Source organism: Fusarium solani, assembly GCF_023522795.1.
Source record: "Fusarium solani strain SB1 chromosome Unknown bctg00000002, whole genome shotgun sequence".
Classification (NCBI taxonomy): Eukaryota; Fungi; Ascomycota; class Sordariomycetes; order Hypocreales; family Nectriaceae; genus Fusarium; species Fusarium solani.
In genome coordinates, this window is record NW_027072155.1 from 2,722,790 (window position 1) to 2,743,877 (window position 21,088).

Genomic DNA, 21,088 nt, shown 5'->3' on the forward strand with positions numbered 1-21,088 from the left:
CGTCAGCTGCTGCATCGCTCAGCCCAGTTCTGGTGTCTCCGAAATCTGGCCCAGTTGAACGACTTTTCACGATTCAGCGCCTGCTTCGCTTTATTTAACCCGCCTTTTCGTCTTCACCGCGACTCTGCTGCTGAGCAAGTACTCAGAGGCCTTCGTTCGTTCGTTCAAGCCGCAACACACGTCTTTCTTTTCTCCTTGGATGGGTTTCTCGACTTTCAGTTACCCTCACATTCACTGAATACTCATCACCTGGACTTTCACTCAAGCGCCGGCCTCTCAAGATTCATCTTTCAGCGACCATGCTCCGCTTGTGCAGCCGTCGATAATAAATTCTGTGCCCAAGATCCGTTGGGGAGCTTTTGCGGACTAGACGACCATCCGGCCTTTATTTCTCACCTGCTCCTGCAGAAGCTACTCAACAACTACTGGGCTCTAGCGGCATACCCGAACCTCGCCAATGGATTCGAGTGTGCCCATGATATTGCCCAAGGGCATTGTCATTAACACGAAAAACATCTACAAAGAAGTCGCCGACTTTCCCGTTGTCCCCCCTGACAAGGTCTGGGAGTATTGGCATGGTATATCCGCCCTTCTGCATATGTCTCGTATTCTATACACCGTCTAACTTGACCGCAGTATATACCACAACATACAAGAAACTCAAGGATCCTACAGCTTGTCGGCTTGAGAACTTTTGGTGGCATGTCTGGGGAAGCGACCGAAGGTTTCTCAAGGGCAGTGCTCTGGCCAAGCTTTATGAGGATATCTCTCTTGGACCGACTTTCGTCCCTCTCAAGGGACCTCCGAATCGATGGGAGGGCCCTGATGTACGTGTCACTGGGGACTAATACCCCCCAAAACCCCTCGGTCCTTACTGACATGGACGCTCAGATACCACCCCTGATCAAGCAGATTCTGGAAGCAGCCCAAGCAGAGGCAACACCCCCACTGCCACTCCCACAGCCCCAGGGGTCCCGCCATTCAAAATCCACCGACTCAGCGTTGAGGACGCTATCTTCCAGCGCGTCAAAGCCGCCACCTGCCCATCCGATCCTGAAAAAAGCCCGAGGCCCATCGTCGTCAGGGCCGCGGCCCACTGCCCGCTTTGTGTCACCCCATGAATCTGCCGATGAAGATGAGATCCCCTCTTCGGGGAGCACAGCCGCCACGGCTTCGGAGGCACCCGTATATGTAGTCTCTTCACCGAAGAAGAAGACTTCCATTCCCCCGGCCCAGAAGCTCGCTTCCTCGTCGGCTGCCGTAAACAGAAAGACGGTGCCGCCAAAGAGACTAACAGCAACCTCCGTGGAGTCTAGCAGTCGAGAAGGGGGCTCTGGTTCCTCGAATGGGATACGGCATGCACCAGTCCCGCGGCCCGTACCTTCGAATGTTGACACAAGCCTGGAACATGACCAGCCAGCTTCAGGAGATAGCCATGGGGTGTCCTATGAGCATCCCGTGATGAGCGAGAAAGCACGTGGAAAGCAGCCAATGGTGCCCGTTCGGCCGGTTTCCTACAGAAACGAGGTCTCCAAGGAAAATGTGCGGTCGTCACCGCCAAACGACCGGCCGCAAAGTATCCACCGTGAGAAAGGTGTGCTCCCACAGGCCCGATCGCTCATCAACCTCGCCAGCCATGGGTCGCGTAGGGGATCTGGGGCTTCCTCGAAGTCAAACTTTGGCGTTGGGTCTCCTGAAAGCGACAAATCCAGCAGCCATTTGGCTCCCCCGATGTCCCGGTCTCATTCTCACGGCGGTTATGACCAACCCAAGCCTCAGCATAACCTTCGAGCACCGGGTCTCTTTACCGAGGCTACCTCATCAACGTCAAACGTTGCCGTCACGGGCATGATTCTTGATCAGTCCGGATTTGGATCGTCACCCGTGACTGGATTCGTGGACCACAGAACGCCTCAACACCACACGATTCCCGTTGTGCCACCCAAACCGTCGGTGCTCGACGCCCGATTTACACCAACCCAGCCTACGACAGCGGCTAGTCTTCCCCTGGGACGCACAAAAAGCCAGCTGACGCTCCTTTTGGAGCGTGAGAAGGCACGAAGTGGTGGCAACAAGCCGAGATCTAAAAGCTAGGTCCTTTTTCATCCGTGACAACACCCCCAGATGCCCTGTATATGTCTCGATGTCGGGCGGTTTCGCTACGGCTGTGTACACCATTTCACAGCGGAGTCTTAGACTTCTCTGATAATCATGTTTCAACTAGTTGGAGTCATCCATGGGTGTTTGCGAATGCACTGCTGTGGAGTCCGGGTGCACCAAAAATTACATGTCTTCTTTTCTTGTCTTGTTTTCTCAGCATTTGGCTTGGGGACCGGGTAGCATTCTTCTGAGGCCATGCTCGTGAGGGGACGAGCTGGCGGTATAGGCTTGGAACTCGCCGGGTGCATCATGGAGGCGAGGCGTTTGTGATGGAGTTGCATTGGTCCTGATCTAGAACGGCTTTTAGGCTGGCGAATACAGGCCGGAAGGAATGGAAACGGGATTGATACCACATAGAAAGGAAAAAAAGTGCCATTGATGCAACATTGTTAAACGAATGAGTTCTGGTGATACATGGTGATGCTTCAGGAAGTTCAGAGGACACGTCTGTCTACTTTGGTTCAGGTTGAATATAGGTGAATCACAATATGTCCTTTAGATGGCATGGCATGAACATGAAAGGCACAGATATCACGGTGACTGAACCTGGGCTAGTGATGAAATAGTAGTGGTGCTTGTTGATGGCGATGTCGCATATAATGGCGTCTAATGCTCAAGGCGTATACATGATATAAATAGAGGGAATATGACAAGGTAGATGTTACTCTTGACGGTGTCTGTCAAAAACGAAAATCGGTTCTGGCTCGAACCGCAGAAAGGGCTTTTGTGTTCCAACCAACCAACCCTTATCCAAGGGGCCCAGCTCATCCAGGAGAGCTCCATTATACGCAGACTGATAAGCTAACAAAAAAGGCCAAGAAGAATAACAAGTGAGCGAGTATTCTGCGGGCTAGCGAATAATGAATTACATGATGTCGTCGTATCGATAACCGGTATTGATTAAAGAATGGGAGAGGAAAAGGGGTATATGTGTGTGTTTAGTCGTCCAGCCTAAACATCTTGCGTAGGGTGCCAAACTTCTTCTTCCTCGGGGTCCCAGTCTCTGAGCCTTCGGGGATGCCGTGGCTTTGCCCGTCGACAGAGGCCGGGGGAGCATTATGAGTAGCGCCAATAGCGCTGTGAGAGGTGCTGCGGCGCTTGAGGAAGCCCGTTTTGACAGTTGGAGAGGTCGGGGATGGGCCGGGCCCGCCGGCGGTAGACGGCCGTCTCTCTTCGTCGACGACGTACGTGTTTTGAGAGCCATCGTCGAAACGGTCTTCCTCTTCATGGGTGTGGTGGCCGTCTTGGAGCGGCCAGTTGGCTCCACGCTTCTGGAGACGTGCGTTGTGTGGGTGGCTGCCGCTGTTGCTACGGATGACGGCGAGCTCTTCAGTGCTGCGCTCTAGACGAGTGTCTCTCCGTGAAGCACTCTCGCTGAGGTTGCGGGAGATCTTGTCAGAGGGATCTTTCTTGCGCCGGAGGATCGACGACATGAAGCTGCCTCGGCGCTTGTGGCTCGGTCGAGGGCCCATGGAAACATCACCGGCCGTCTGCGCAGGAGGCAAGGCCCCCAGACTTTCTCGTCCAGAACCGCTCCGCTTTAGCGTGGAAGCCGTACGAGGACTCATACTCGTGGTTCCGTTGGAGGTTACGGTTGGTTGGGGCTGCTCTGGTTCGTCATCACTATCTGGAAGGTCAGGCGAATCCTCGTCTTCCACGTGAGAGGGAGTCACTCCCATGGCGACTGCAGCTGCATTGCTCGAGGCCTGGTTGCGCATCGTTCTAGGGACTCGCTTCTGCTTCGGCCGCGGCGTGGGAGTACCCTCATCCTCACTCGAGTCTACAAAGCGACTGCTGAAGGCTGGACGCGCATCGTCTTCGTCGCTCGAGTCATCGAAACGGCTACCGCCCCGAGCCTTCTTGCCCTTGCGGCCGAAGCCGGACACGCGCATGCGAGGTGAGCTGGCGTCGCTAGAGTCACCACGCAATGAGTGACGCATACGACCGCCCATGACCATGGGAGGCGGAGAACTCGTGTTGGAGTTGCGACGGAAAGCTGATCCAGCCGGTGACAACGACCGTAGACTGAATCGACCACTGCCCCTGCCGCCATCGGACGCAGGGGCTGGTGTCTCTCGTAGACTTCCTCGCATGGTTCTGCGAAAGCCCATGCCTTCTCCGCCTCCAACCCGAGCACGTCGAAAGCTGCTCTCGCTAGAGTCGGAGCCCCGCCGTCTCAAGCTTGGCTTCGTGGTAGGAACTCTCTCCTCTGAGTGGTGTCGGCGATGCGCCTGGGCTGGCTCTGTCGTGGCTACCGGCTGATAAGAGGCAGGTCGAGAGTCTTTTCTCAGAGTAGGGGAAGACTTTTGTACGCTGGCAGGGGAACCGTTGGCTCGGAGCGACTTTCTCATGCCAGTACCAGCGGCTGCGGTAGCCTCTGGCTCTGGGCGAAGAGACTTGCGAAAGTGGCCTTCCTGAGGGCTTGGTGTAGAGGCAGCGCCAGATCTCATAGATTTGCGCATGCTGGTACTTTGCGGCGGTGATGACTGCTCAATCACTGCAGCTTCATGACCCCTCATAGACTTTCGAAGCTTTGATCCTCCTGCTGGCCTGGATGGTTCCTTCGCCTCAGCCTTGACTCGAGGCTCCTCAACCTCGTCACGGGGCCAGGTGGTGCCAGGTGAGATCTGGTAGACTCGATTCGGATCTCGATGTTCTGATGATGAGGTTTTTGTGGGTGATTCCTGTGGCTTCTCCACTGCCTTTTGCTTCTTTTGCTTCTTCTGCTTCGGCTTCACGGGCTGTACCACTTCTACAGGAGCGGCCTCCTCATCAGAATCTTCCATAGCCTCCTTTTCAAGCTGGCGTCTCTCGCTGGCACTCAGGCTCCTCCAGTAGGCCTTGGCATTCTCCCAGTCATTGGGCGTCTGCAAGGGCTTCTGCGTTGCATCCTTCTTCGTCGTGGCTTCCAGAGAGGCATCGGCCTCCTTGGATTTCGCAATGGCCTTCTCAAACACCTTTTTAGAAAGCGTCGGTTCGATGGGGCTTTCAACAACAGCATTCAGGGACATGAAGCCATCACCCTCCATATCAGAGAGATCTTCATATGCGTCGCTATAGATGCTGCTCCCGTCTGATTCTTCCGACTCTTCCTGAATGTCGTGCATTTGGGGACTGGGAGGAGACATCGTGGTCGACTCAAATGACCGCTGAGGGGTAATCGGTGCTGGCTTGACAACTGTCTTGGTGGGTTTGGTGGCTGAAGAAGCATTCTCAATGGCATCAGATATTTCCAAACCACCTGATTCGCCTTTGACTTCATCAGGAAATCCGCCTGGGACGTCGAAAAAGTCTTGTGGCGAGTCTTGTCGGCTTTCGTCTGGGATGCGAGGACTGGGTTGCGTAATCGATATCGTCGGCACGTAGTCGCTGGGCGTTGAGTTGTCATCAGAGTCGACATCGGGCTGTTTTGAAACACCCCTGGCAGTTGTTTGCATCTCAGGAACGGGCTCGCCAGAAGGCTTCGCTTGAGTGTGCGTCTCGGGTTCAGATTCATCATCAGAGCTCAAGTCGCTGTTGCTGATGTATCCGCTGCTCTCGACAGATGTCACTACCGGAGGCAATGGCTCCCTGTATTTGGAAATGTTGGCTTCGTTTCGGGAAGACTGTTCGCGCGCTAGGACTGACCCGATAGCATGATCACTCGACTGTTCCAGCTCTACCGGTCGATTGTTGGCCGGAGAGTAAGGCGAAGCCACTGGCGGAGAGAGTGATCTTTCCAGGGGACGGACTAGAGGTCGCTCTTCTGGCTCCCTCGCCTTCTTTTCGCGAATGCTACCAAACGAGGGCAGCGCCGGTCTGGGAGTCATCTTTTCATCGTCATCCAGAGAAATCGAGTCTCGCTTATATCTTCCAATGATGTTGTGCCAGGGTTTCTTTGCCTGAGGGCTGGGTATTTGGGATGGCTCAGGCTCAGAGGGTTCTGCAGACTCTCCCACTACCGTCGTGTTCTGATCGTCAAAGCTTACCCTGACGCTCCTCCTTCGAGAAAGTCCATCGTCTTGGTTGACCAAGCCCGAGAGAGCATTTGAGGCTTCTGAGCCATCCTCTGAAGGGGAGGCATCTCTCGTCGGACTTGAATGCTTGAGTGCAGACTTCCGAGGCGACACAGATCGGGGAGGGGGTTCGTGTCTAACGAGTAATTGATCGGTCGTTGGCGCAAAGTGCGTAGTCCGGCCAGGGCTGCGTGCAGGGCTCTCTGAATGCACACGCGTCCGACGAATGCTTCCGTTCGGCTTTTCAATCGGAGCCGGGATACTGGCCGGCTGGACTTGCTCCTGTTGTTCCTTCTTACTAGGCTCAGGCTGAGACGGCTGGGAGGACTTGACCGGTACTGCATCGATAATATCTGTTGGACGATGTTGCGGGGCGGGTTGTTTTGCAGTCTGAGGTTGAGGTTGAGGTTGTGGTTGTGGTTGAGGCTGAGGCTCGGGCTCTTCCTCTTCGTCAGAAACCTCGTGAACCACAGAAGGTCGTTTTCTGACCGAGGCCTCAGGTAAAACCACGGCGGCCGGACTTGATTCAATCCGCTCCGCCCTGATAGACTTAGGTTCGACTGGTTCCTCAACTTCCGATTCCAACTCCGACTCCGATTCGACAAGGGTCTGTTGTCTCGACAAATCCGATTTGGTTTCGGCCTTGACCTCCGGCTCGGACTCGAGGTCGGATTCGAGTTCGGACTCAGACTCGGGTTCTGGCTCTGGTTGCGGCTGTGGGGCTTGCTTCGGCTCTGGGGTCTGTTCTTGCGTAACCGTGGAGTAAATGTCCGTAGGGGTTTGTGTAGTCTTGGTGACAGTGGGTGGCGGGGCAGCGGGTTCAACGGCGGTTCCTTTTATCCTTCCGACAGTTCCCTTGGACAGGTGAGTACCGCTTCTTGATCCCTCGTGTTTGTGCCGTCGGACTGGTTTCTCGGATGCATTCCTGACGCGTTGCTCCACTAGGAGGAGTTCTGCTCGGGGGACCATCCTCCTCGAGTTGGGATCATATACCATAGCATTGTCAGATGCAGCCGAGGGCTCCAGCATGGAACGGGGATAAGAGAAGTTGATAGAACTTGGACTGCTCGGCCGCAAATCGACAGATGACCTCTTATCAGCAACAGCTGCCCGGCGCACATTGGACATGTCTCCAGATGTTGGTGCCCCAAACCATGAACCTTGTCCATCCTTCATCTTCTGACTAGCCGTCTGAAAGGGCTGGACCTGCAAGCTCATGGCTCGCTTGTGAGTTGTGGGCTTCGACTCAGTCTTGAGATGCTCATGATTCGGGATCTTGGGTACGGGAGGTACGTCGTGGTGGGTGTTGGGAGGAGCGCCGCGCGCGGGCGACGGCGATGGTGATCGAAAGGTGCGCTCAGTCATGGAACTTTGGCTCGGGGTCCTCTGAAGTTCCCGTCCCCCCTATCCCGACTCCCGGTGGATGAAACTGATGCGCTCCTGCGCATAGCGCGCTTCGACTGAACCTGAGATACATTGGTGGGTGTCGCTGGTCGAGCTTTGAGGGCGGCAGCGGCAGCAGCGGATGAAAGGGATACGGATGGCTCGCGTCGCATAAAGGCCGAGGCAGCGGCCGTCGCAGCATTAGGATTGGCTGTCTCCTTGGTCAAGGGCTTGGATGGAACGGCCATGTTAGCAGGGTCTGGGGTGAGGGGAGGTGAGGTTGCGATAGAATGAGAAGAGGGAGAGACGAAAGACGTCGCAAAAGGGCCCATCAGCTAATATCAAGGCCACCGATGCAAGCGCACAAGCATCTGTCAAATGGATCGGATGGCGGCGTGTCATGACATCGCATCGGCCTGGCGCACTCGCGCACTAAAGTCAAAAGCCAAAACCGGCTTTGCAGAAGCGCCTCGAAATGGTTGTCTCTCACCTGGGTGGGAGGGCGATGCCTCCTCGAACCTCCAAACATGGCGGGCTAGGTCAAAAGCGGCGCGGACGCCAGCAGATCTCAACAGGCGGCGGGCATGAGAATCCAGGAGGACGGGAAAATAAGAAATACTGGCTATGGAATGTGATGATTAGAGTGTCGGGAGCAGAAGAGGGCGGGCCAGGGCCGTACACTTAAAAAATAGGAAGATGAGGATTCTTGGAATTGATCCAAGATGAGAACGGAGAACTGATGACGAAAGGTATCAAGCCACTAGGCCCAGCTCGACACGCTAGCCGCGCTAACCCAATTTGAGGTTAACAGGAGGCACCCCACTGCAGCTTTTGTTCCGGCTGGGCCAGCCAGGGCTTTGCTTTAATTGAGTCGTCATGCTCGCATCAAACATGGACGTCAAGGGTCCTGATGATTGGGAGGATGAACGTCTGATGCCGTTGACACTACGGATACAGTACAGAAGCCAACGCCTGTGTAAGCAGAGCTGGACAAGTGTTTTCGCTGTACTGCACTCTTACCGGGCACAGCCCTCAGCTCAGCTTCCATCATGTGCGGCTCACCAACCTTGTTTCCACACATCCGGTCCATGCAAGCTACTTGTAGATCAGTTCCCATTCAGGCTCACCTCTCCTGACAAACGGCAAACCAAGCCATAGGTTCTCCATCTGCCGAGATCTACTTCTCGGCGTTTTTATCCATCTGGGGTCCGTCTCGGCCGCTGCCAGCTCAATCTCGAAATGTCTGCTTGCCCACTCTCCAGCTGAGCGGCTGCTCTGCCTGTCAGAGCGCTTATAATTAGCCCCGGTTCTGCGAGCTGGCCCGCCCTGACGTCAGTCCCAGACTCGTCTAATTTCGAGCCGCTTCAATGGAACTTGACTTCCCGTCACCTCACTGCAAACAACTTTTATGAGACAATCATCTGAGAGTGGTCGTGAATTGGGTTGCGCTACACTAGGACAGCTATGATATGATATGTTTAACGCTGACTGTTCTTCCCGCCGTTACATATCCATGCTGCAGTGACAGTTGTCGTGTCGTCTTAGTGCAAAAACACACGGCCAACTTCCCGTGTTCAAAACCCAACTAGGTAAACAAAGGTCGCTTCCTAGAGCCTCCTCCTCACCGAGTGGCTCTCGATCCTTAGCTATCAGGTCGTCCAATGAGAAATCTGAAAGCAACAGCAAGCCAACATTTAATCGGCTGGCCTGCCTCGCCTCTCATATCATTCGACGGCTCCTAGGTTGCACCCGCCGGTATGCCCGGATCCCCCCGATGCAAATGATGCCCAGTTGCATCCGAGTAGTGATCATCAAGCCCGTCCACGTAGTCGTACTCGGACTGCGTGGAATGTCCGTTGCCCGTGTTCATAGGAGGGGCGTCAGGGTCTGCGTGCTCTGGCTCTGGCTCTGGAGGAGTGTTCTGGTTTGTTGTTTGTCCTCTCGTGGGTGCCTTCGCATTCTTCCTGCCTTTTCGACTTTTCGCCTTGGCCTTCTCGAGAAGACGCTTACGGTCAGCCTCTTCCTGGCGATGCCGTCGGTCCTTGATTTCGTATTTTTGAATCAGTGCCCGCGGCGGCTCGCCAAAGATCCGTTCGTACTCGCAAAACTCGCAAATCCAAATGTCTTCCGCCTTTGGGGGGTTTTGATAGTAATTGTCGGCAGCAATTCGACGGCGGTGTCTTGCAGCCATGTCGAGCTCCTTTTCCAATCGGCGTCTGCTCTTTCGACGAGAACTCCCTGATCCGCGACTAGCTGCCTTGGAAGAACCGTCGTGATGATAGCCGTTGCTACCGTTCATCCCTGCCGACATGCCTGGCGTCGTCTGAGTCGACATGCTATGCTTACTCGAATGGCCTTGTTTGCCAGTTAGTATGCCATTACAGCTACCGATCTCCTGAAACTTACCAGGCCACCGAACCGTCCCAGGAACTTGGGAATCGCAGGTGAAGGTGAATTGAGTTGAGGCAGGTGTGGTCTTCGTTGCCGAAGAGTATTGCTGAAGTAAGCTCCCGTTCTCTTGTGGTTGAGGACGCTGCTTCTCAGCGTTTGCGACAGCAATAGCGTTAGAGATGATACCGCGAGTTTCGCGTTCTAGGACTGGAATTAGCCGTCTGAATGGATGTTTTGGTGTTGTTGATAAAGAAGACAATGCTAGGTTCGGTTCGTTGTAAAGAAGGAGGAAAGAGCCTTCACAACATGCAGGCAACATGCAGAAATTAGTTGGGTCGGCTAAGCTGGCTGGTCAAGTACTATGCATGGCTCCGTGCCGCCACTTGTTTCCAGCCGGCGTGTTATGCGTGGTTGGCGCAAAATGCTGCAGGAGAATAGTCTATCTGAGATTCGCCCGAATAGGCAAATCTGCATAATAAGGCGGATGCCGCAACAATACATCATTGAGCGAATGCACAGGCACGCAATGAAAAAGGAATCGGCAATAATGAAAGAAAACTCACCGGCTGGTGCCCATTGGGGTGGTGCAGTTTTGGATGCTCGTCCAGCCCACGTGGTGTTACCGTCGGGCAACGCTCGCAGCGGACTTCTTCCATTCCTGGAGCGCCCCAATCTGCCTCGTCCTGGCCCTGATATTCCCTGGTTGCTGGTGGAAAACGTTCCCGAACCTGGATACGCACCCGAATGGGCATACGACCTATCGCCATGGAGCTCGCCGGCCGGGGAGTGTGCGGTGCTGGAAGATATGGCTAGGGAGCCTATCTCGTTGTTCAGCGCATGAGTGCCGTTGAGGGTGGGGTCCCCTGCGGAGGGGATCTTCCTCTTCTTCTTATTATTGGTATTCTCGAATGAATCGTAGCCGTCTACTGACGACGTCGTTGATGGAGGGGGCTGCGGATTTGGATGTCGAGGCGGGTCCGGCCTTGACGGCCGACGAGCAGGATGAGTAAGGGTCTCTGGAGGTGATCTGGTAACAAGACTGCTCTGCAAGGCAGTCTCTTCCTCGTCGCCGTCTGACAACCCCACGCCGTTCCGCCGTGGTGTGTAATTGCGCCCCGGCTCTGTCCTGCGTCCCTGCTCGACTGGGCTCGTGGAGCCGGTCCTCGGCGGGCTTCCTTCATCTTTTAGAGTGTATGGGGGGTAGTAAAAGAGAGGTGTGGTTTCGTGAGTCGACGGAGGGTATTTTATTGAGTCCGCAATGTCTGGAGACAGCCTCTCTCTAAGCCGGCGTTTCGGCAGCGGCCGAATCGGTCGGTCTGGGAACAGCGACGATACAGTATCTGGCGACATTTTGGGGCTATGATCTGCACGAGAAGAGCGAAAGGCTCGCGTTAGCAGATATGTCGCCATGATGCCGACGAAACCAGTCACGAATATAGCGAATGAGGACATGGGAGCAGAGAGGTAGCTGGTGGGGGGTATGGACATGTGGGATGCCGCCGACCGCAGCCCAGGCTTGATAACCGTCCGGGGTGATCAATCAACGGCCAGCTGGGGACTGCGACGGGCTTCGCCGGCGTTGGAATCAAACGGAAAGCGTACCCAGCAAACATCGTATAATAACCCTGACCCAAACCGTATAACCAAGAACGGTGGAGCGACAAGTTTCCCCAAACAAGCCCGGGAGGGAGCAATCTGTACAAATACGTCGACAAACAAGACTCGATTATTCAAGATCGACCGTACAATTCGAAAGGGGTATCAAGGTCGTAGGTAGGCACGCCGGGCGTCGAGGCTGGTTGACGCTGGAAAGCTCGAAGGGGGGGTAAGTTGGTTCGGTCGGGCTCTAAAGCGTTCTGTGTGCGGGTCAGAACATGGTCGTCGATGCAAGGCATGTCATGCCCGAACAGCTGCGACTACGACGAGCGTGGGCTGGCACTGGTGATGTCTCTGGTTGTAGCATCGACGGTCTCTCGCAGCGGTTATGCCGATAGTCGCCAGGCTTGCTGTCGGTCGTTCAAGGTCGGGTGGCTTACCCAGTCACTGACGGGCGGACGGGGCCCAGGAGGGTGAGGGACACCTCGGGCAAGCGCAGACGAGGCTCGAAATGAAGCAGCAGGTCGTCGATGAAGGCCCCGAGAGCAAGTGACGTAGATCGTAACAGCGCAAAGCTGACAGCACCTTGGAGGTTTCCGTAATTCGAGTGTGCGAATCGTCACTAAGGTTAGGAGTTGCAACGAGGGCCGAGGGCGGTTATTAGGTTAGTCAGCAGAATTCCCCCTCTGGTGTGCTGTCAAGGTGGCACTCGCCCTCCCCTCGCCCACCACTCTCCCTGGCCATGATCGAGACTTGGATGATTTGCACTGTGTCAGGTTTATGGATTTTTGGTGATTTAAATATTTAAATAAATTTAGCTACACTACGCTTTATTTTTTTATTTTTATTTTACTGCCATCTTCACAACTGTGAGTCATGATATAAACAACATGGCAGTTCCATGACGAGAGTTTGCTGACTGCGACATCAATGATTCCCTGATGTCACTGAGGTCCATTCAGCGGAAATCAACCGCGCAAGGCGGATTATCGGACTGCAACCGGGCATTACCCGCCTCGCAGCGCGGGCGAGCTAATCGAAACAATTTCTGCACAGTGGATGGACAGCGCTGAAGCTCCCTGTAAGGCGCGTGCCCCCCAGTGCGGATATGGACCCTAGGACCCCTGTGAGGTACCTCCTCCAGGTACCTGGCGAATTTCGTGGTGCTGTAGTGGTTCGGCTCTGTTCTGAAGCGACACCACGCCGCGCTTCGCCCACCCAGGCCCGCGCCCACTCAAGGCCCGCGCCCACCTTCCCTCGCTCTCTCTGATGGATGCCGCTCGCTCGCTCTCCCACGCTTCCGTCCATCTCTTCCCGTTCTCCTCCTCCGGACCAAGCTTCTCCTCTCGTCTCCTCTCGCCCATACACACATTGTTGCGGTTCCTCCGTGTCATGACTGCTTCGCCTTTACTCCTCTACGACATGCTTGCTCGCCAATCTTGTCTTCAACTCGACTGCTCCTCCTCGACCTTCTAGTCTCTCTCGTCGACGCTGGTCTCCGGCCCAGCTCCCACATTTGCCTTGATCGCTACCGCACCACACACCAATTCTCGCGATCCTACCTTTCCCCGACTCTTCTAGTAGCTTTAACTATACATCCTTTCTCTCGGCAGTGTTACACGCGCCCATACTCGCCTACCGGACCTTGGGTCTCGTCCTCGTCCTCCTCACGTCTCACGTCTCCTTCTCTTTTCCTCTCCCCACCTCGGTGACCCGACTCACTCATGGCACCTCCCTCGCCGCGACGGTCATCGAGAGCCCGCGCGACCAATTCACAATCCCAGCAATCATCTGTCTCATCGAGCACCTCTGGCCGAGCCGAGCGGAACACGAGATCCGTCGTCAAGCCCTCCTCCACCAAGTCCACGCCTAGCGCCTCATTGTCGTCGGAGCCCTTTGAGGATCTCGACGACACCCTCCTCGGTCGCCGGCGAAAACGCAATCACGACGACGATACCGAAAAGGCTTCCAGGCCTGACAATTTTGACATGGCAAATGGAAGCGACGACCTCCAGGAGGAGGAAGATGAGGCTGTCCGTTGCATCTGCGATTCTGAGGACTACCCGGGTCGCCCACCTGTCGAGGGGCCCGACGCCGACTTTTTCGCCTCCATTGAGTTCACTGAAGATGTTACCGGCTTCTTCGTTCAATGCGACGTTTGCAAAGTCTGGCAGCACGGCGCCTGTGTAGGCATTTTCAGTGCCGAAAGCTCCCCCGAAGAATATTTCTGTGAGCAATGTCGCAAAGACCTGCATAAAATCCATACTGCAAGCAACGGGTAAGTCAGTTTCTGTCTCGATTTAATGCGAACTGGCCATCTCGAAATTCGTTCGAATGGCTGTGGTCGACTTTTTTTCGACTCACCGTCGGCCTCTTTCGCTCTTGGCCCACTGCAAAGTTCACACGCCAGCGTTGATTTTGCCCGAATACTAATATCCTCTGCTTGACAGACAAAAATACTCGAAATATGTTCCTCTCAATCGCCCATCGCGGGCCACGTCGCGGGCTGCCTCGATTGCCAAAGAGGGGACTCGCTCCCCAAAGAACGGGACAGGCAAAAACTCACGCCCTACCTCTGCTTCGCAGACGTCGAAGCGCCGATCTACAATGAACAGCCGCGACCGAGCCTACGAAGATGAACAACTCCTTCGCGCCATTGAGGCAAGCAAGGAAGATGCTCCTCACGATGCGCCAGAGGCCTTGACCAGGAGAGCCAAGCGGGGGCGGAGTGACAGTGAAGAGTCAGTCGCCCTTCATACCCAGCCTCGGGATGATAAGCTGACGGCAACAAGAAGCCACACGAATGTCAAGAGACAGCGAACCAGTTCTCGCTCCGCTTCGCCTCCTGCTCAACCTGTCGAGGCCACCAGTCGCGAAGAGTCAGATGAAGAGTCGAGCACTCGCAGTGGCGCAAAAAAGGCTCGAAATAACAAGACTCAAAAAGCAAAGACGGAAAAAGAAGACAAAGAACGCCAGAGGCAAGAGGCAGCTGATAAGCGCAAAGGACGCGCAGAAAGGCGCCGTGGAGAGGGTAAGTTGAACCTGTCTGAGACTATATTCGATTGCTAATTTTTTGGAGATTCGGATCCTTCTGACGAGACGCCTGTCGCCCCGGTCAAACCGCCTGCGGCAAAGAGCATTGAGACTCCAATTGTGACCGAAACTCCAGCTCCTCCGGTTCAGCCAGTCCCTGACACTCCACCCGCGAGCCACCCTCCGAACACGAATACCCATAAGCGAGGTGGCAGAAATACTCACAAGAAGGGCAAGGGCAGAAACCAGTACACTAGAGACCGTGACGCGGATGGTGAATCTCCGGCACGGTCAATGTCGCGAGACATTCAGAAGAATGGGGACGATTCAACAACAGGCCATTCCAAGGCGACCAACGAGCACCACCGACATGGAAAATCAAAGGCGGCCCCACATCATAAGTTGAGCATGATGGATATGAAGCGGCGTGTCGGCGCCATTATGGACTTTATCTCGCGGACCCAGGTAGACCTCGCAGCAGAGGCCCTTCCGGTTCCCAACGGGGCCGCAAGCAGCGGGCAGGTTTCACCCCAGAAGACTCCTGTCCCGCAAGTTGCTGGCAAACCCGAGAACCAGTCCATGGCAGTGGAGAACGGATCGACCAGGGAGTCTTCTCACGACAAGGATTTCAAAGATCTGAACTGTATGGAGATGATGGACGTTCTAACACGGGATATGGTCAAGTGGCAGAGCCAGTACACCTAAGCACATACAGCACCGGGTTTCGACAGCACCCTGCTATGCTAGGCGGTGACAATGATGGGCGGTCATGGTTTCTTGAATCTTTTTGGAGTTCACGGTTGGGTGCATCACGGGGCGTCACGAAGCATCAAGGCAAGATGCAGGGATGCGGTTATCTTTCATCGCTCATTAGTTACGGTTTCTCGTTCGTGTTTTATCCGGAACCAACCACGAGGTCTGGGCTCTTTGGTGTTCCGGCTCTTTTCTTATACCCCAGTATGCCTGGTTGAAAGAGTTTGCCATTGGCGTCTTACAAAGCTGCAATGGCGCAGCATTATTATGGGAGAAGCATGAATCTCGGAGGGATGGATATGAATAACAGAGCGTCGTTAGGTAGTGTACATGGAAAATGTCGTCTATACAGACAGATATATGATACAACGATACAATGACACACAGGTTCAGGACCCCGAGGTCATACTACGCACCCGCCTTTTCTTGGGCGCGCGCTTGCTTCTGCAGCTTCTTTGCCTGGTTCAGGCTCAGCTTGGGGTTTGCCATGCAGGCCTGGTATTCCTCAATGGCGCTGTCTGATATGTCATCGAGGACAAACCTGCCCAGATTTCCCTCTCGCCATTGGAACAAGACTCTGGCAGCAGCGTGCGAAAGAACGGGGTGTCCACCGCGCTTTATCTTGCCCTCCTTCCTGCTACGGCCCCGAGCAACTCCTCGATGTCGTTTGTGGGAGGGCAATATCGCTCGTATATGGTGGGATCCACGAGGTTGATCCGGTAGAGGAGGTAATCGGCTAGAATAACGTCCGGTACCAGCCCCTTCTTGATGCCCTGCGTAAGGGCAATCTTGATCATGGTCTCGCCGTCATCGATATATGGCTGAAAGATGCCGGGCGTATCCAGGACAAAGGCGCCGTCACCCACTCCGCCCCGTGCCTCAGGCTCAAGTATACGGACGGGCGTGCTCATCTTTCGTGTCACGCCCGCCTGGTCCCCCGTCTTCGCGACCTTGGCCATCTGCCCGGCATACCGGCCTTCCGTAGCGCATTGAGCAACGAGCTCTTGCCGACGTTGGGCATGCCGACGATCATGGCCCACAGGCCTGTCAGCGAGTCAGCCTCCCGCGCAACCTCCTTGACCTTCTTTAGCAAAGCCTTTGTGGTAGCAGGGTCGGTCTTGTCCCAGATGACGCAGCGGTCGGCGTGTAGCTTTCGCAGGGCGTTCGCGGCGCCGGGGGTGTCGCTGCCGAAGCTCGACTTTGTGTAGACGACGAGGCGCTGGCGACCGGCGACGGTACGCTCGAGGCGTGGGTTGTGGGTGGATAGCGGAAGGCGAAAGTCGCGGCACTCGAGGATCAGGGAGATGTTGGAGAGCTTATTCACCACCTGTTGCTCGGCGGAGGCGTGGTGGCCGATGTAGTAGGTCTTGGGGACCGAGCCTGGGATGGAAAAGGCCTGGCGGGGGATGAACTTGGCCATGGTTGTCGCGGGGCTTTGAGATTACTCGGGATTGGCCGTCGGGAGCATGTTTCTAGGCGTGCGCCTCGGAATTCGCATCCGTTACCATCAACACGAAGGGTCTGGACCCTTGAAAAAAAGATGATGTAAATGTCAGCCTTGCACAATTGTCCCTCCTTCAGCCTCGCCCCACCCCGGCACGTGGAGATAAGACTTTTTGGAGATAGAGTAGGTAGCTCGCCTCATGACGTCATACCAAGAGAACTTGCTGAGCCAATTGCTGATTGAGGAGGGAGCACGCGTTATCAATTCATCCATTGAGTGTGCGGGTGAAGCCCTAGCAATCCATTCGGCTCACCGACGACATACACAAGAGGAATAAAAGCCAAGACCTGAATCTAGAGCCAAGACAATGCCAAGAGCATGCTCTAGACCAAGGAACTGAAGGCAAGAGACGATATAAGTTGGGTTGAGGTCCCAGACCAGATTGGAAAGGGCTTCAGCATGTCTCACTCCCACAAAGCAATTGCGCTGTTTTTACTTCTTGCTTCAAATTGTCGTTGACGGAGCCGCATTCTCTTCTTTGAGAAATGACCAGGCACGAGCCGGTTGGTTCAATTGAGATGGAGAGGACTCCTACCTTTGGATCTGGGAACACCATCACTCCAGCATCACAAAACAGCCCAGGCAACCAAGGAGTCCAAGATGAAACATTCAGCACCAACGATGCATCCGGTCAGCCCTCCAAGTACTTTGGAAAGGGTGGCAAGCTTCGCCCCTTTCGGTTGCTGAAGCAGGATATGGTCAACCTCAAGAGCCGATGGGTATCAGACTGGCAAGTCTTTAACCAGCAGGTGATTGCGAGCGCCGTCTACATCTTCTTCACCAACATCCTGCCGGGAATCACGTTTGCCAGTGACTTGTACACCTTGACAGGCAAGTCCTGGGGAACTATCGAGGTGGTGTTTAGCACCGGACTCTGCGGGTTGATCTTTTCTGTGTAAGTGAGCTGACTGCCATTCTCGAATGTCACATGCTAATGGATGTAGCTTCTCTGGCCAGCCTCTCACCATCCTGGGCGTCACGGGCCCCTTTTCCGTGTTGGCTGAAAACATCTACGAACTATGTGAAACACACTTTCACGTGAGACCCTCCAAACCGCATCTTGAACACCTTCTCATAGTCTACAGGTCGAGTTCCTCCCCGTCATGGCATGGTCCCTCATCCACGCCGGGTGGATGCACTACCTCTTGGCAATCTTCAACGCCCACGACTGGACCATGCAGTACGTGACGCACTTTAGCGCCGACATTTTCTCCCTGCTCAACAGCGTCATCTACTTCCACAAGGCTGCTATGGAGCTTAAGCGCACACACGCCCGAGTCTCGCTGGCTGCCTTTCTGTACGCCATCATTGGCGCCTTTGGAACATGTCTACTGGCCATCCTGCTGTCGACGGCCAACTCATGGAAGCCCATGCTTCATCGCTACGTTCGTCTTGGGTTGACAGAGTATGCCGCTGCAATCTCTATCGTCTTCTGGATCGGCATCCCCTATATCGGGGAGCTGGCGGACTTGGACCACGTTCGACTCGAGGTCCAGACCAAGTTTAGACCTACGAACCCCGATCGACAGACATTCTTTGTGCGCTTCTGGGACCTGCCTGTCGAATGGATTTTTCTATCCATTATCCCTGGTGCTATCGTCACTGTTCTGTTCTACTTTGACCACGAGATTAGCAGCATTATCTGCACCGTGAAGCGTTACGGAACAAAGAAGCCTGGCGGATATGCCTGGGATATTGTTCTTCTGGGAACAACCACCATCATCTGCGGTATCTTGGGTATCCCTCCAGCCAACGGACTCCTCCCTCAGGCACCGCTACACTCAGAATCCCTGATGCATTACGTCCTCGAGAGTCCTCCCGCTGAAGAAGGCGAGCAGCCAGATTCACCTCGACCGGTTGCGCGGACATATGAGCAGAGATACTCGCACTTCATCCAAGCAGCCATGATCCTCGTCTTTGTCTCTCCGCCGCTACAGAAGCTACTCGGTCTCACACAGACGTCGGTGCTCGCCGGTCTGTTCATGTTCATGGGCTACCAGTCCCTCTCAGTCAACCCCATCCTCGAGCGAGTCGTCCAGCTTCTCACCCCGCCATCAGACCTGCACGAGCTGCCCCCCGGCGTGACCTGGTTCGGCATCCACGCCTATACTATCACCCAGATCATCCTCACAGGCATCGTCTTTGGCGTGACGCTCACCGTCGCGGCACCCGCCTTCCCCCTCATCATCATCGCCCTGGTCCCCGTGCGGCTATCCCTCATGAACAGACTGTGGAGCCGCGAGACGCTGCGTCTGGTCGACGGCTGGGCATGCCGGGATGGGAAGCCCGAGGATCCTGTCCCCTCCGAGATGCAGGGATCCGTGGATGAGGAGAAGGCCAGGACCTGAGGGCCTGCAGCGGCAGGGCTTGGCTCATGAGGCCATGCTCGGCCCATGTCTCTCCTCTTCCTTTTAACGTGAGATACCCCGCAGAGGATCGGGGTCTGTATCCGCTACTGATGCTCATCTCATCGTCGTCCCGGTTGAATTAAAAACGACCAGGGCGGTTGTGAGATTCCCGATACTGAACCAACCCTGTAACTTTGAAGACCCTGGACTGAATCCTTCATTGTGACATTGAAGAAATAACATTCTTTTGGCTTTCAGAATGACCACTATTACTGTCCAGGGCAAACATGCTCTCATTACTGGGGCTGGCTCAGGTACGAAGTTGACGCTGCGGACTATGAGGGTTCCAATAGCTGATATCGCCACAAGGCATCAACTTGTGCTTCGCTCGTATGCTTCTCGAAAAGGGCTGCTCAGTTCTCATCGCCGACCTCAAACTGCAACCAGAAGCCGAAGAGCTCCTCAAGAAATACCCCTTCCCGACTGCAGACGGCCAAGCCGGCGCCTTCTTTCAAAAGACCAACGTTGCATCTTGGCCAGAGCTGAGCTCAGTGTGGAAGACGGCCGTGGACAAGTTCTCATCCGTCGACATCGTCGTTGCAGGTGCTGGCTTATTTGAGCCCAAGTGGGCGTCCTTTTGGGAAGCTCCCAAGACGGAGAGCAACCCGGACACAGTCTCTGTCGACCCTGCAGATGCGGATCCAGGCCATTATGCTGTTTTAGACGTCAACCTTGCATCTCCCATCCGGTTGAGCCAGTTAGCCATCGGTCACTGGACCAAGACCAGGCAGAAGGGTACTCTTGTGCACGTCGGTAGCATGGCGGGCTATGGGGCGGGCATCACGACGCCGCTATACTTTGCGAGCAAGCATGGCTTACACGGCTTTGTGCAGTCCCTGGGAGGACTGCGTGATGAGCTTGGCATCCGCGTGGGATGTGTAGCTCCCGGTGCAGTGAGGGTGAGCATCAATGACGATACACACTTGACTTTAAGCTGATAATGGCAGACGCCTCTCTGGCACGATGACCCAACCAAGGCTGTGATGCTGGATAAAGACACGGTCCTTATCGAACCCGAAGAGATTGCCCAGGGCATGTGGCAGCTCGTCGTGAACGAGGAACTCGGCGACGGAACGATTCTCGAGGTCACCATGGGCGCCACGAGAGTGGTTCCCTCTATTCAACGCACCAGTGCCTACCGGCGAGGGCATTCTGGTGCCGGGCTATGCGGCGTCCATGGGGACACTGTACGAGAAGCTGAGGAACGAGGGCTTGAGTGTCTGAGATGGAGCAGACGTGTTCAAATCGCTTCGACCCAGTCTGTATTGTTGGAGACAAAAGACAGGTGAGGAGGTCGTGGAGTAGGCCATGCTTGTATCAGTTGTGTTGGCCAGTGACAGGAGCCAAAGTTGGATGCAGGTGTGTCTTCCTTTAGTGGAGACACGAGTACGAGGTGGCGAGATGATGAGTTTCGGGGCTGCGATGGCTGGCCATGATGCTATTCATGACACCCTACAAGAGCCACAGTTAGATATGATGAACTGATGAAGAGATACGATACACACATTGGATACGGATATGAATACGATTACACAAATGACAACAACCAACACCCTTGTCTATTCCCCCTCCCGGTTGGCGCGGGTCGTCCATCTCGCGCCTCCTGGTCCATGCTCGACAATCGACGCGCAAGCAAGCCACATTCTACAATCCCGAGTCAGCTTCTTCACCGCATGGGACAAGTTGAGGACCGTGAGGCCGGCATGGGAGATGATCGTGAGAATCGGGGCCAGCAAACGCGCCCAAGCATTGATTGTTTCTAATCTCGTATCCAAAATAAACACAATCGGCTCCCTCCCCGGATAATAAAAGCTTTGGCCAGAAATCTTGGCTCTTTTGTCTCCAACCTCTCTCTCTTTCTCTCT

General features: G+C 54.9%; 7 protein-coding genes across 7 annotated transcripts; 4 read left to right on the forward strand and 3 right to left on the reverse strand.

Moving 5' to 3' along the window:
• Positions 1 to 457: 457 nt before the first annotated feature.
• Positions 458 to 2,094, forward strand: MRS44_004809 (uncharacterized protein; the record flags this gene model as incomplete). Its single annotated transcript, XM_046280896.2, has 3 exons — positions 458 to 578; positions 637 to 827; positions 892 to 2,094. The coding sequence occupies 3 exons, from the start codon at positions 458 to 460 to the stop codon at positions 2,092 to 2,094; spliced, it is 1,515 nt and encodes a 504-aa protein (XP_046136045.2).
• A 1,004-nt stretch (positions 2,095 to 3,098) lies between these two features.
• MRS44_004810 (uncharacterized protein) lies at positions 3,099 to 7,786 on the reverse strand (the record flags this gene model as incomplete). Its single annotated transcript, XM_065622340.1, has 2 exons — positions 3,099 to 7,559; positions 7,622 to 7,786. 2 exons carry the CDS (start codon positions 7,784 to 7,786, stop codon positions 3,099 to 3,101), a joined length of 4,626 nt encoding a protein of 1,541 aa, XP_065478412.1.
• A 1,490-nt stretch (positions 7,787 to 9,276) lies between these two features.
• MRS44_004811 (uncharacterized protein) lies at positions 9,277 to 11,417 on the reverse strand (the record flags this gene model as incomplete). Its single annotated transcript, XM_046273622.2, has 3 exons — positions 9,277 to 9,893; positions 9,945 to 10,130; positions 10,493 to 11,417. 3 exons carry the CDS (start codon positions 11,415 to 11,417, stop codon positions 9,277 to 9,279), a joined length of 1,728 nt encoding a protein of 575 aa, XP_046136043.2.
• Positions 11,418 to 13,249: 1,832 nt separating this feature from the next.
• On the forward strand, positions 13,250 to 15,263 carry MRS44_004812 (uncharacterized protein; the record flags this gene model as incomplete). Its single annotated transcript, XM_046268760.2, has 3 exons — positions 13,250 to 13,803; positions 13,976 to 14,556; positions 14,605 to 15,263. The coding sequence occupies 3 exons, from the start codon at positions 13,250 to 13,252 to the stop codon at positions 15,261 to 15,263; spliced, it is 1,794 nt and encodes a 597-aa protein (XP_046136042.1).
• A 456-nt stretch (positions 15,264 to 15,719) lies between these two features.
• On the reverse strand, positions 15,720 to 16,731 carry MRS44_004813 (uncharacterized protein; the record flags this gene model as incomplete). Its single annotated transcript, XM_065622341.1, has 2 exons — positions 15,720 to 16,084; positions 16,284 to 16,731. The coding sequence occupies 2 exons, from the start codon at positions 16,729 to 16,731 to the stop codon at positions 15,720 to 15,722; spliced, it is 813 nt and encodes a 270-aa protein (XP_065478413.1).
• Positions 16,732 to 17,333: 602 nt separating this feature from the next.
• Positions 17,334 to 19,163, forward strand: MRS44_004814 (uncharacterized protein; the record flags this gene model as incomplete). The annotated part of the gene is made up of 3 exons (XM_046270666.2): positions 17,334 to 17,710; positions 17,760 to 17,853; positions 17,901 to 19,163. 3 exons carry the CDS (start codon positions 17,334 to 17,336, stop codon positions 19,161 to 19,163), a joined length of 1,734 nt encoding a protein of 577 aa, XP_046136040.2.
• A 259-nt stretch (positions 19,164 to 19,422) lies between these two features.
• MRS44_004815 (uncharacterized protein) lies at positions 19,423 to 20,512 on the forward strand (the record flags this gene model as incomplete). Its single annotated transcript, XM_046268759.2, has 3 exons — positions 19,423 to 19,477; positions 19,533 to 20,122; positions 20,171 to 20,512. 3 exons carry the CDS (start codon positions 19,423 to 19,425, stop codon positions 20,510 to 20,512), a joined length of 987 nt encoding a protein of 328 aa, XP_046136039.2.
• Positions 20,513 to 21,088: the final 576 nt, after the last annotated feature.